Genomic DNA, 12,036 nt, shown 5'->3' with positions numbered 1-12,036 from the left:
CCTTCCCCCCCTCATGTGCTTTCTCCCTCTCATTCTCTCTCTCTCTCAAATAAATAAAATCTTTAAAAAATAAATAAATAAATAAAGTTGATGAACCAACAGCTAATTCTCTGAATTGAGAAAATGGAGAAAGCACAATGGCCTTCATCTAGGTGCACTGCTGCGATGAGCCCCATGCGTCTCCTGACAAGCAGACAGTGTGGTTGTGCAGGCTCTCAGGACAGCCGGAGGCGCTTTGCAAAAAAGGTCTACACTCGAAGGTCTGGAAGGTGCCCAGTGGGCTCAGGGCTGCACAGCTCGGTTGCAGAGACCGCGGACCAGCCTTTAGTAGGCCTCAGGGTGGGATCTTGGGGGTTTTGTGGGGTCACTCGTTATTGGCTAGTTTGAAGCGGAAAAGTGGGAATGGGGTGTCGGGAGACTGCAGGCAGGGTCACAGAAGCAGTTACCAAGATAGCTGAGAGCTTTCTGAGCGGGGGACCTCACAGGTGTGGGAGGCCCACTTCCTTCTCTGGTCATTTTGCCTAACAGGTGTGTCCTACGGCTGGCGACGCACGTGTTCCAGATGGATGTCTTTGGAAATGGACACCCTGGCGATCAAAAGCTTGACGTCAGGCACACCACAGAGACAGTTTTAAAGTGACAAGGACAAAGTAACAGATACAGAGAAAATTAAAAGCATCATAAGAAATTATGTTCCTCTGGGCAAATAAATTTGGAGGCCTGGATGAAATGAATTAGCTCCTAGGCAAATATTTAAACTGACCAGAATAGGCCTAAAACTTCTGCAGGACAGTTGCCAAGGAGGAAAAGAGAAGGTTGTTGGAGCCTCCCCTAAAGCAGGCTCAGTTCCAGATGGAAAAACCTGTCAACCTTTAAGGGACAGTCAATTCCAAATGTCTCTCAACACTTCCAGGCCAAGAAAAAGAAGCTTCCAAGTTCTTTGTGGAAGAAAGCATAATCTCAACTAAAAGAAAGCTACAAACCAATTTATGAATTACCAGTCCAGAAATCCTAATACCAACAACCCCAAATCCAGCGGCATGTTAAAAGAATAATACACCCAGAGCAATACATACTAGGAGAAGGGATTAAAATCCACCCTCCAGAGTATCCCAGGCAGCAATGGGGCCTGGGACTCACTGCATCCAGGGACCTCACTGGGGCTGGGCGTCTGTAGCTCCTTGGCCTGTGGAACCCCTTCCCTGGTCTCTCTTGGCTGCCAGGTACCTGGGCACGGCCTTGCTTGGTGCCACACCAGAACCTGCAAGCTCGGCACCCCAGCTCGCTGGCCCCTTGCTTGCTCACAGCCTGTCTTTCACTGACAGGGCTGCAGACAGAACTCATGAACAGGGCAGCTTGGGTGGGAGAAGCAGGACTGAGCTCCGGCCATCAGCCAGCACCTGCATCCAGGCAGCCTTGGTGGTGGGGCGATGCTGTCTGGCCTGTGCCGGAGGAGTCCAGGGCCGTCCTGCTCTGGGAAGGGGCTTCTAGCTGGCCGGGCTGGTCCCTGGCCCGCCCCAAGCTCCCCAGGAAGGGCAGTCCTGGCCTCTAACTCTCCTGACCTTGACCCCCTCCCCTTCCAGGCCAGCAGCCCAGGCAGCCTCCGGGCCAGGCTACCAGCTCCTCGCTCTGTGCTGGGTTCCCAACTTTCGGATGGGGTGGGTGCTGGGAGACAGACAGCGGGCTGAGGAGAGCCTGCGCTCTGGGGCCGTATCTGGTATCAGTCCCCGGCAGAGCTGCCCTCCTCCCAGGGTGGGGCCAAGCTGAGAGGCTGCCCCAACAGGGTCTGGGCACCGATGGCCCTGCCCAGACACTCTTCCCAAGTCCCGGGGGCCTGGGGGGAATGGCTTGTTCCATGGGGTTCTGAAAGAGAAGCAGAGCCATGCCTGAAGAAGGGAAACCTGGCTTCTGGCAGGACCTGCTCGGCCCAGGGCCCGGCCCCCATCAGCAGGGTACCTGATTCACTCTCGGAAGCACTGGCGGGGGGGGGGGGGGGGGGGGGGGCTCTGTCACATCCAGAAGGCTCTCTCCCCACCCCACCCCCACCTCCCCTGCAACTTCCACCTGGCAGGGCCCTCAGAACCCACCAATCTCACTGGAGACTGAAGTGACAGAATCCCGCGGCAGGGGCTTTGCAACCCCCACGGCCTCAGGCAGTGTGGGGAAAAGGGTCTGGCCTTCCTTCCCAGCAGCCCCTGCAGCCCCTTTGGACTGTGGAATTGAGGAGGGAGGAGGGGGCAGGACACAGGACCGCAAGGAGCCCCGGGCTCCCCGAGCTGCTCTCTGCCCCCTCCCCCCCACACCAAACCCGGATGGAACACCCCACCCATGAGCGGGAGATGGTCCCCGCCTCCAGGGAACCCACGCCTGCATCACAAAGGAGGCCCGGAAGCCTCACTCTGGGCCCCACCTGAAGCCCTTGCTCTCCTCCCCCGGGAGCCCTCCCACCTGGCCCCAGCTCACCGAAGCTCTAGGCCATCCCACCCCAGCCTTCTGAGACCTGCCCACAGAGGGGCGGCACTCCTGAGTGACCTGAAGGTGAGCGAGTGTGGGGCCAGCCTGCGGGCCAGCTTTCCTGGGCAGCACCAAGGGACTCCCTACAAGCGCCCAGCCTGTCTCCTGGGCGCCGGGCAGAGTGTTTTGGGTGCAACCTGTACCCAGGGCACCCCCATACACGCAGAGTTCTCCTCCCCGAAGAACCCCCCTTTCCCTGGCTGGCCACCATAGCCCGGGGAGGCCACAGCAGCCCCCTTTTCTGATTCTCTAGCGCTGGGCTTGGCCCTCAGCCCTCAACAGGAGAGTTAGTGTGAATGCACCTTTCTGCCCTATCGGGTCCCTGGGAGCCAGCAGGACAGAATGAGTGAGTGAGTTCATTAGTTCTGATGGAAGAAAGAACACACTGGTAGGACAGGAGCCGCAGATGGCGAGGCCAAGGCTCAGGCCTGTCCAGCTGAATCATTCATTCATTCAGCGGTCAGCAGATGTTGGTAGATGCCTAGTGGGCACCAGTCTGGCTGCTGGGGGCCCAGGCAGACCGAGCCGCCTGCCCCCATGGCATGGACGTTCCCCCCGGAGAGGTGGACAATGGAGATAGAAGGGGCACAGAGGCTGAAACGCACATCCGGTGGTGAAACAGCAATCAGGTCTGGGGTCAGGCTGGCTCTAGTGAATACAGACCCAGGGAAGGCTTCCCTGGGAAGGTGACCTTCAGCAAGGACTTTTAGAGAGTGAGCGGGGAGCAGGCAGGAATCTGGGGGAAGGGCAAAGCCCCCGAGGAGGGGTCTGTCTGGAGGTGGGGTGGAGAGGACGGTAGGGGTGCAGGGAGAGGTGACGGGGCCACGGGGGATCCTGAGATCAGAGCAGGCCTGGCTGCTCTCAAGTCAGGTCCTGGGGAAGGTGAGGCCCAGATCGCTGGGTGTTGGCAGGTAAGAACCTCTCACCCTCCCCCCACAGGGCAGGACTGGGGTTGCACTCCTCAGGCTTCTCCCAAACTGTTGGCCCACCTGGTGCAGGGTGGGCGCCAGGGCTCCAAGAGCAGGTGTGTGGTGTGTGTGAGGACCAGGAGTCTGACACAGGGAAGAGGGGCCTGCTGCGCTCCAGCTACATGAGCAGCCTTCGGGGGCAGGGGTCCGCGTGCCAGCAGCAGAGGCACGCGCACACGGGTGTGCGTGTTCACACACGCACACTTAGGAGCACACGCGCACGCACGCACCCACTTGCATAAGGGAGCGCACAGAGACCCCAGAGCCCGTCCTGCAAGCAGCACCCCCTCTTCTGCACACAGTGGCAGCCCCGAGAGTCCTCCACGGCTACCCGCGGGGAGGGTGAGGAGGGGAGGCACAGGAGCGGCCCACCAGGCCACCGCAAGAGCCGGCCCTGCCGGTTCCCTCCTGGCCTTCTGCTCACGGCCCGCATGGATGCAGGCCTATGCATCTATGCACACCTTCCGCTCTCCCCCCCGCCCACTCCTGGGCTCTAGGCAGCAAAGGTGGGCAGGGGGCCCAGTGGCCCACACCACCTCCCAGAGGGTTTTCCTGACCCGGCGCCCGGCCCGGGCCCGTAGCTCCCGGACCCGTCCCCACCCCCTGGCGCTAGGGCCCCCGGCAGGCTCCGCTGCAGGAGCCCTTGGCAAGCATGGGAGCTGCGCCGGCTGGGTCCCTAGTGCCCACCTCCAGCTGTGAGCAGAGGGGTCCCTGGGCCTCCCCTCCAGAAAGCGGGCTCGGAGAAGCCGGCCTTGGGAAGAGGCTGCCACCATGGCCGGCACGCTGGGCACCCGCCCCCCCTCACCGGTGCCTCGGGCACTCAGAGACTCTGGCCCAGGGACAGTGCCGCCATCCGGAGACACGGGCTGAGGGCCGGGTGTGGACTTGGCAATGGGAGAGGAGCCACAAACGTCCTCAAAGGACCAGCACCTGCCCCCAGCCAGCGTCAGGCCTCCCGGCCTCAGGCAGGGCCTCAGGGGCTCCACACGCGTCTCCCTTGCCCTGGTGACCCCACCCTGGCCACACACAGCCCCTGCCCTTGGCCTTGGGGTTTCTCAGCTGTGCACTTTCCCCGCTAGAGACTTGGTGATGGGGAAGCCCGAAAGCCCAGTAGGGATGGTGGAGCTTGCCGGCTGGTCGGGGCAGAAGCACCGAGGCTTCCTGGAGCGGGGGCTGCAGCTGCTACTGCTGCTGGTGACTGGCGCCCTGGTGGCCCTGGGCCTCCTCCACGCCGCCCACAGCAGAGGTGAGTGAAGACGCCCCCGCCCCGCCCCCCCCAGGGCCTGCGTGCCCGCCCACCCTGACGAGCCCGCCCTGTCGAATGGGGCAGGCGGGTCGGCCCTGGGCGCTGAGCGGCAGGGCGCCCGCAGCCCCTTCCAGGAGGCTCTGTCCAGGGCTGGCTAGTGCCCGCGGGCTCCTGCGGGACTCCTGAGATGCAGGTGCCCCCTCCCCTCCCGCGGGCAGCCACACCTCGCAGCGCAGTTCGCAGCCGGCCGGGGACACCCCGCCCCCGCCCATTCCCGCTGCTCACCTGTGTCTCTGCGGCGGCTGCCGGGCGGGAAGGCCCTGCTGGGATGCTCCTCCGCCGCCCCCTGAAGGTCGCGGCCTCGCAGACAGGCTCCGCTTGTTGCAAGACGGTGGGAGGGGTCAGCCTGGGTCCCAGAGCGATGGGGGAGCGGCCAGGGCTGCTCTGCAGGGACCCTGCCTCTTCTGCTCTCTCCCCTGCCTCCCCCCCCCCTCCCCGCCGCGTGGACGTGGAGGGGCTGTCCCGGTCTTGGGTCGGGGGCATGGCCGGGGCTCAGGTGCATGCAAGCTGCGCCCCCTGCTGCCCACAGGCACCCCCTCAGGCATGGACGCCGGTGTTCACGGTGTTCACGGGGCACAGCTGCGGTGCGCTCCTCCCCAGGGCCCCGGCGGGCACAGGATTCAGGAGAGGTGCCCTCCTGGTACTCTCAGCAGTGGGGCACCACAGCCTCTGTTCCTAGAACGTTCCTTCACTGGCTTGGCCAGGGCCATCTGCCCTGCGGTGGACCATCCATCCATTGCTGGGCGTCCCAGCCCAGGGCTGCTCCCAGCCTGTGCAGGTGCCCGGCAGGTCCCGGCCAGCTGCTTTGGTCCCTGGGTGTCCTGCAGGGTAGAGGGGCTCTGCTGCATGGGCAGGGGTCAGGGGAAGGACCGCTGGCTGCACAGAGAGCCTTGGGGAGCCCAGACCTGAAGGAGTCTTTGTTCAGGGCTCACTGGGCAGGAAACACCTTGGTTAGAGGCTTCCAGAGGACAGGGCTGGCCCCCGACCCCCACCCCAGCTGTGGGGTGCAAGGGGGCCCCTGTCTTCTCCCAGGTAATGCAGAGCAGCATGAACCCACCAGACAGGAGGGACTCTCCCTACCCAGTCTGCCTTCTCCTTGTGGTCTCCTAAATACAAATGGGGTCTCTGCTGGGGCTCCTTAGTTAGAACCCCCATGCCCCCAGCCCCAGAAGTGACCGCCCCAAAGCTGATCTCAGCCTCAGGCTCTGTTGAGTCCGTGGAAGGATTTATATGCAGTGTTACTATTTATTTCTAAGCGCTTTCTCCTTTCCACTATGATTTTTTTCATTGATTCATGACTTATTTCGAAATCTTTTTTATTTTAAAATCTAGATGCTTGGAGATCTTCCTAGTTACCTTTTTTTTTTTTAATTGGTTTCTGCATTAACTGCATTGTTGTCAGAAGCCATGGTATATGGGGTACTGATTCCTCGGTATTTACTGAATCGCTTCAGGACTAACACGTGGTCAGTGCTGCCAGTAACCCACGAGAGTTTGTGGAGGATGCCCAACCGTTAACTCTTAGATGAAGTCGGAGATACAGATACATCCCTTAGATCAGTCGAGTCTTCTATCTGTTTGGGGTTTTCCTGTGTTAGGTCTTGTGCTAGAGAACTCCCGGTTTTCCCCATAACGGTGCCAAGTAGCAATTTGCCGACTTTGAGACCATGTTGTTATATGAATACAAATCTAGAATTAGCATGTCTTCCATGACCTATCATTGCATAGTGACCCTTTCTACCTTAATGCAGTTTGCCTAAAATTGTTTTGTCTGATACCAATCTAACTACTCGTGACCATTTGCTTAGCCTGTTTTCTCCCACTTTTCTTTCAAACGTTCTGTATCTTTAGCTTTTGCTGTGTCTCTTGCAACAGTGCGTAGCTGGATTGGGGTCCTTGTCTCTTACCTGAGGCACTGAGTCTCTTTGCATTCACTATGATTACTGGAACGTCTGGTTTTTCTATTGTGTTCTTTTGTGCTTCTTGCACCTCTTTTTTCTCTTGTTCTACCTCTATTATTTTGTTCTCCATTCTCCCTCAGCTAGCTTGCAAGTTTTCGAACACTGTCCTTTAAGGGGTTATCTTAGATTTTTTTTGTTTTAATAGTTATTATTTTAAAAAGTTATAGACAGACCCTTTTCAGAACATCAAACGTTTTCATAGAAATCACAGTGGGAGGCACAGCCCACCCTGGAATCCTGCTCCCACAAGCAGCGGCAACCACTCTCCAGCACAGAGGCCAGCAAACTGTGACCCATGTTTTGTAAATAAAGTTTTATTGGAACACAGCTGTGCCCATTTATTCATGTATTGTCTATGGATATTTTCATGCTACAAGTTAAGTTGAATAGGTGAACAGGGTCTGTGTCTGGTCCATAAAGCCTAAAATATTGATTACTTGGCCCTTTACAGAAAAATATTTCCAACCCCGGAACTGAAGTGTCCTCCTGTGTCTAAGCCTTGACTTTGAACCTTTTTTACTGTCACTGTGGGATGGTGAGGAGGCGTTAAAAGGTTGTGGTGAACACCCAGGCATGGCTAGGCATGCTGGCTCCCCCAAACCTACCTGCGTGACCTTGGCAGGTTTTCTTCACGCCTCTGTGCCTCAGTTTCCCTATCTGTAAAATGGAACGTAGCACAGCATATGCATTAGAGGCTTACTTGAGGGCCCATGATTTAAAACATCAATAACACTTAGAAAAATGTCTTTGTCTGTCATGCTGTTCATGATCAGATGTGATAGCAAAATAGTGGATTTTGTCATTTACCCACCACCAGGGTGGGTATTGACGTGCTGAAGGGAAGGCAGATTTAGCTCCCTACACCAGCCAGGCCCTGCCCTCCCAATACAGATGCGTCTTTGCTTTGGGGTAAAGCCACGGGCACTGTTTACAATATTTCTCCTGAGTATTATTCACAGCTGAGCTCTCTGCCAGTATCTGGTTTCCTCACTGTTAATAGCTGCCTTGTTCAAAAGGTTTCCTTCTTTTTCTTTCAGATGATCTTATTACAAGCCTGTCTTTATCCATCTCAAATATCAACCTCTTGCTCCCTAAGACAGATTTTTAGTTAATTGTGGGATGCGGCTTGAGTGCAAAGTACTAATAGCTCACCAACAGTGCTTATTGTTAATTCCTGTCGATGTGAGCCTATTCAAAATGACATTTCTAGATCTTAAAGTTCTTTTCCTAACCTCTCTGATCTTTTCTCCAAATAATTCTTAAGAAGTGAGCAGCTTCTAATATCACACGAGTAGTTACACTTGCTGTCTCCTACAAAAGGTTACAGGCCTGAATGAAAAAGTCCTTCCGACATAAAAATTATATCTCAGTTCTTCTTACCCACCTGTGTGGTGACTATCTCACTCCTGGGTCCTGTCAGAGGGGAGACGGTATCATCTCTGCTTAGAGGGGCTCATCACTCCCTGAAACTCTGTTTTCCTAATTGCCCTTTGACCTCAGGTCCTAGATGGGCTCCAGAGAAGTTGCGACGTCTGTAGATTATCTGGATTTTCCTTGCTGTTAGGATGGGAATGGTGTTCTGTCATGACTTTTGACATTCTAAGCAGAAAGCAGAACTGTTCTACCTTAGATCTGTGTATGCATATTTAACTTAATAAAGTGTTCAGTGAATCAACACCTCCATATTTCTTCCAAAAATACAAGCATTTAGAGCAGGTCAGCTCTTCTCCTCCTCCACCCTGTCCATGTTATTGTGGGCAGCACTTGGTTTCTATCTTGTTTTTGTCTGCTGCACATAAGCAGCATTATTTAATACAGTCTATGTTAATTTCGGATTTCCCACACATCCTAATCGGTTTCTTTGCTCATCATTCTTCTTCCATCTCAGGCGGTCCTTATGAAATACTGTTTCTTCTTTCCAAAGTATATACTTTTGGAGCCTCCTATTCAAGGTGTGATTTGTGGACCAGTGGTGTCAGCCTCACCCGGGAGCTTGTTAGAAATTCTGAGACTCAGGGCCTGCTTGGGGCCTACTGGATTAGAATCTGCATTGAATTCCCACGTTGTTCATCTGCGCTGAAGTTGAGGAGCACTGATTCAGGACAGTGTTTGCTGAACTTGCGGATAATCAGAATAACTGGGGGCAGTTGTTAAAACTCCAGACCTTGGGCCCTGTCTCAGTCTGCTCAGGCCACCATCACAGAATACCATAGGCTGGAAGTTCAAGATCAAGGTACCAGCCAAGTCATTTCCTGGGGAGGACTCTGTCTTCTGGGCTTGTATCGGCCACCTTCCCATTGTGTCCTCACGTGGCACTCAGTGTCTCACCTCTTCTTAGGATCAGGACCCCACCCTTGTGACCTCATTTAACCTTTGTCCCTCCTCACACAATCCCACTGGTGATCAGGGCTTCAACTGTGAGCTGGGTGGAGCCACAGTCAGTCCAGAACAGGCCTCCGCCCTGGGGTGACCTAGAAATCTGTATAGGATGAGCCCGTGAGGCATCTCTCATGATCAGGCAAGTTTGGGGAGCACTGCTTTGAAAGCTTTTCACACTTATTTTTTGCTTATTTGAAAATAACTTCATTTAGTACCCATCCTTCATTAATAGTTTAACTGGTGAAATACAGCTAGGCCTAATTTTCCCTCGGTGACTTGAAGATTCTGTCTCATGGTCTGGCTTCCATTGCCACTGTCCAGAAATCTGGGCCCATCTAACTGTCATTCTTCATCAGGTGAACTTTCCTTCCCTCTGAGCTGTCTTTTCTTTGTCTTTGGTATTTTTCCCTTCTACCCTTGAGGCATCGAGCTGTAAAAATCTGTGTTGTTCATTCTGCTTTGGAGAGGTTGTGATCCCCGAATCTCAACCTTGACACCATGTCTTTATTGTGGGAGGTTGTACGTTATCTTTCTGAATATTGTGTCTCCCACATGGCCTCTCTTCTCCCGTTCTAAAATTCTGCTTCCATGTGTCCTCGACCCTCCCCCCCTCTATCCTCTGTGTCTCTGGAGAGTTTCCCTCTCTGACTTTGTCCTGCGTTCTGGGTCAATTACTCTGAACTACATTCCAGCTCACTAAACCTCTCTTCACCTGTGTTCTTTCTGCAGAAATTCTTCCCAAAAAACCTGCAATAACTTGGGACACATACACTTTAGGACACTGCCTTTTCTCATATATGAATTAAAATGTTGCTTGTGTTTTGCAAGATGTCAGTTCTCCAAAAATATATCTGAATATTTCTGTACTGCAGTGCAGTCAAGGTTCAGATGCAACCCCATAATTAGAGTGGCATGCTCTCACTCAGGTTTCAATCAGCAAAGTAAACTGCAGCTCAGGGGGAAAAAATCCATTTTGGATTTTTTTAAATTTAATCTCAGTGGGGGCACCTGTGTAGATCAGTCGGTTGAACATCTAACTCTTGGTTTCAGCTCAGGTCATGATCTCAGGGTTGTGTGATCAAGCCCCGCCCTGGGCTCCGTGCTGAGTCTTTCTCCCTCTCCCTCCTCCTCTGCTCCTCCGCCCATTCATGTGTGCTCTCTCTCTCTCTCTCTCTAAAAAAATAAGTAAACGAAGTCCTTAAAAAAATTTAATCTCAGCAACTACATTCTTCTGTGTTTCTAGAATTGACAATTTATTCTTTCAAAAACTGATTCTTTTTAAATGTTTCATGACTTGTTTTCAATGTTTTCTTTTACTTCTTCAAACATACTTGGATTATTTTCTGCGTCACTGCCCAGAGATTAGAACAGCACTCATTTACGGGGACATGCATGCACACAGCCGTGGCGGGGGTCAGCTGACCCGGCTCGGGCTCACGGGGCAACTCTGTTCCACGTGAACTACACCCCCCACGAGCACCAGCAAGCAGGCCTGGGCAGGTGCCTCTCCCGGCACAAGTCTGAGAGGACAGCGGAAAGCACACAGGCCTCCTAGGGTCCAGACCCAGAGCAGGAATAGCGTCCCACAGCATCATTTCCTCCTCATTCTGTGGCCAAAGCAAGCTGTGCAGTCAACACACAGATAAGACAGGGAGAAGGTATCCTCCAGCAAAGGCATGGGGCAGAGAGGAGTAGAGATTTGGGGTCCATCATCACCTTTGGAATCAGAGAGTCCCCAAATAGAAAATCCTTGGGAGTCATAGTTCTGTGTCTGTTTTGCACACCCGTGGAAGCTTGTCTTTGCATCAGCATGAATCCATGCTCACACTGGTTTCATCTGTGGGGACCCCGTGTCTCTCGGGCCTAGAAGTTTCCCTCCAGAGAACATGTGTGTTTGTTTCCATCGAGCACCTGGGGAGCCCACCAGCCTGGGCCTGCTTAAAATAAAGGTCTCAGCTTGAGGTTTCCTTGGCCACATGGTCCTGTGAACTCGTACCCACAGCTGCATGACAACCAGCCCGTGATCACGCGTTCTCCAGAGAGGAGGGCTATTTTCCACCCATCTAAGATTTCTGTAGACTTCTTTTTTGAGAGAGAGATAGGAAGAAGAGACAGAGCGTACATAAATCATTCAAATCAAGGCCAACCTTTAGAAGAGCAAAAGTTACAGACAAAAATGTCAAAAAACTTTTTTCCAAAATATTTTTTAATGTAGAGAGTCTATGTGAAAATAATTCACATATTACAGAAGTTATGTGAGCAAATATAAAAGAACAAAGAGTGGATTCTATGTCAGTTGGGTGTTAAGGAAAGCCGCTCCCGTCTGGAATTATGAAGGAGGAGAACATCCTTCTTGGGGTCTGTTTGCTGTCTTTCCTGTTGGTCCTATTTTATCATTAAAGGAAGCTTCATTTCTATTCAGCCTTTGAGTCAAAATGGCCTTGCCGTTTTACTTGCCAGTTAATGATGAATGATTGCCAGCACTTGTTGGCTCAGTCAGTTAAGTGTCCCACTCTTGATTTCAGCTCAGGTCACGATCTCAGGGTCGTGAGATCGAGCCCCATGTCAGGTTCTGCCCTGGGCATAGAGCCTGCTTAACATTCTCTCTCCCTCTCCCTCTGCTCCTCCCCTGCAATAATAATAATAGTGATAATAATAAAGTCCCACAGGTCCTGGATCCTGTGTTCCAGTTGTTTCAAAAGTAATTTAAAAATTTCTTAGAACAGCTTTGGGTTCACGGAACTATTACAAAGATAGTGCAGTGCACCATATGGGCCACACCAACTTTCCCTGTGAACCTTCTACTCTACTCACTAGGATACATTGTTGCAAGTAGTGAACCAACATTGCTATCTAACTATTAACTAAGGCTATATTTTGTTCAGATTTCCTCTGTTCTTCCCTCATG

General features: G+C 53.3%; 1 protein-coding gene across 10 annotated transcripts in view; it reads left to right on the top strand.

Annotated features, from left to right (window-relative positions):
* The first annotated feature begins 2,405 nt into the window (after positions 1-2,405).
* MMEL1 (membrane metalloendopeptidase like 1) overlaps positions 2,406-12,036 on the top strand; it is a 30,300-nt gene continuing 20,669 nt past the window's right edge. For 7 of the 10 annotated variants that reach the window (XM_027604780.1, XM_027605033.1, XM_027604864.1 and 4 more), the window contains exons 1-2: positions 2,406-2,538; positions 4,562-4,728. In XM_027604780.1, the coding sequence (XP_027460581.1) occupies positions 4,572-4,728 (157 nt within the window). In that variant the 5' untranslated portion in view covers positions 2,406-2,538; positions 4,562-4,571. Of the gene's footprint in view, positions 2,539-4,561; positions 4,729-9,192; positions 9,268-12,036 lie in introns of those variants that run through there. The other 3 variants (XM_027605456.1, XM_027605280.1, XM_027605206.1) reach the window with 3 other exon arrangements.

This window comes from Zalophus californianus, chromosome 4, assembly GCF_009762305.2.
Source record: "Zalophus californianus isolate mZalCal1 chromosome 4, mZalCal1.pri.v2, whole genome shotgun sequence".
NCBI classification, from domain to species: Eukaryota; Metazoa; Chordata; class Mammalia; order Carnivora; family Otariidae; genus Zalophus; species Zalophus californianus.
The sequence above is the reverse complement of the archived record's forward strand: the minus strand, read 5'-3'. Positions and strand labels throughout refer to the sequence as shown.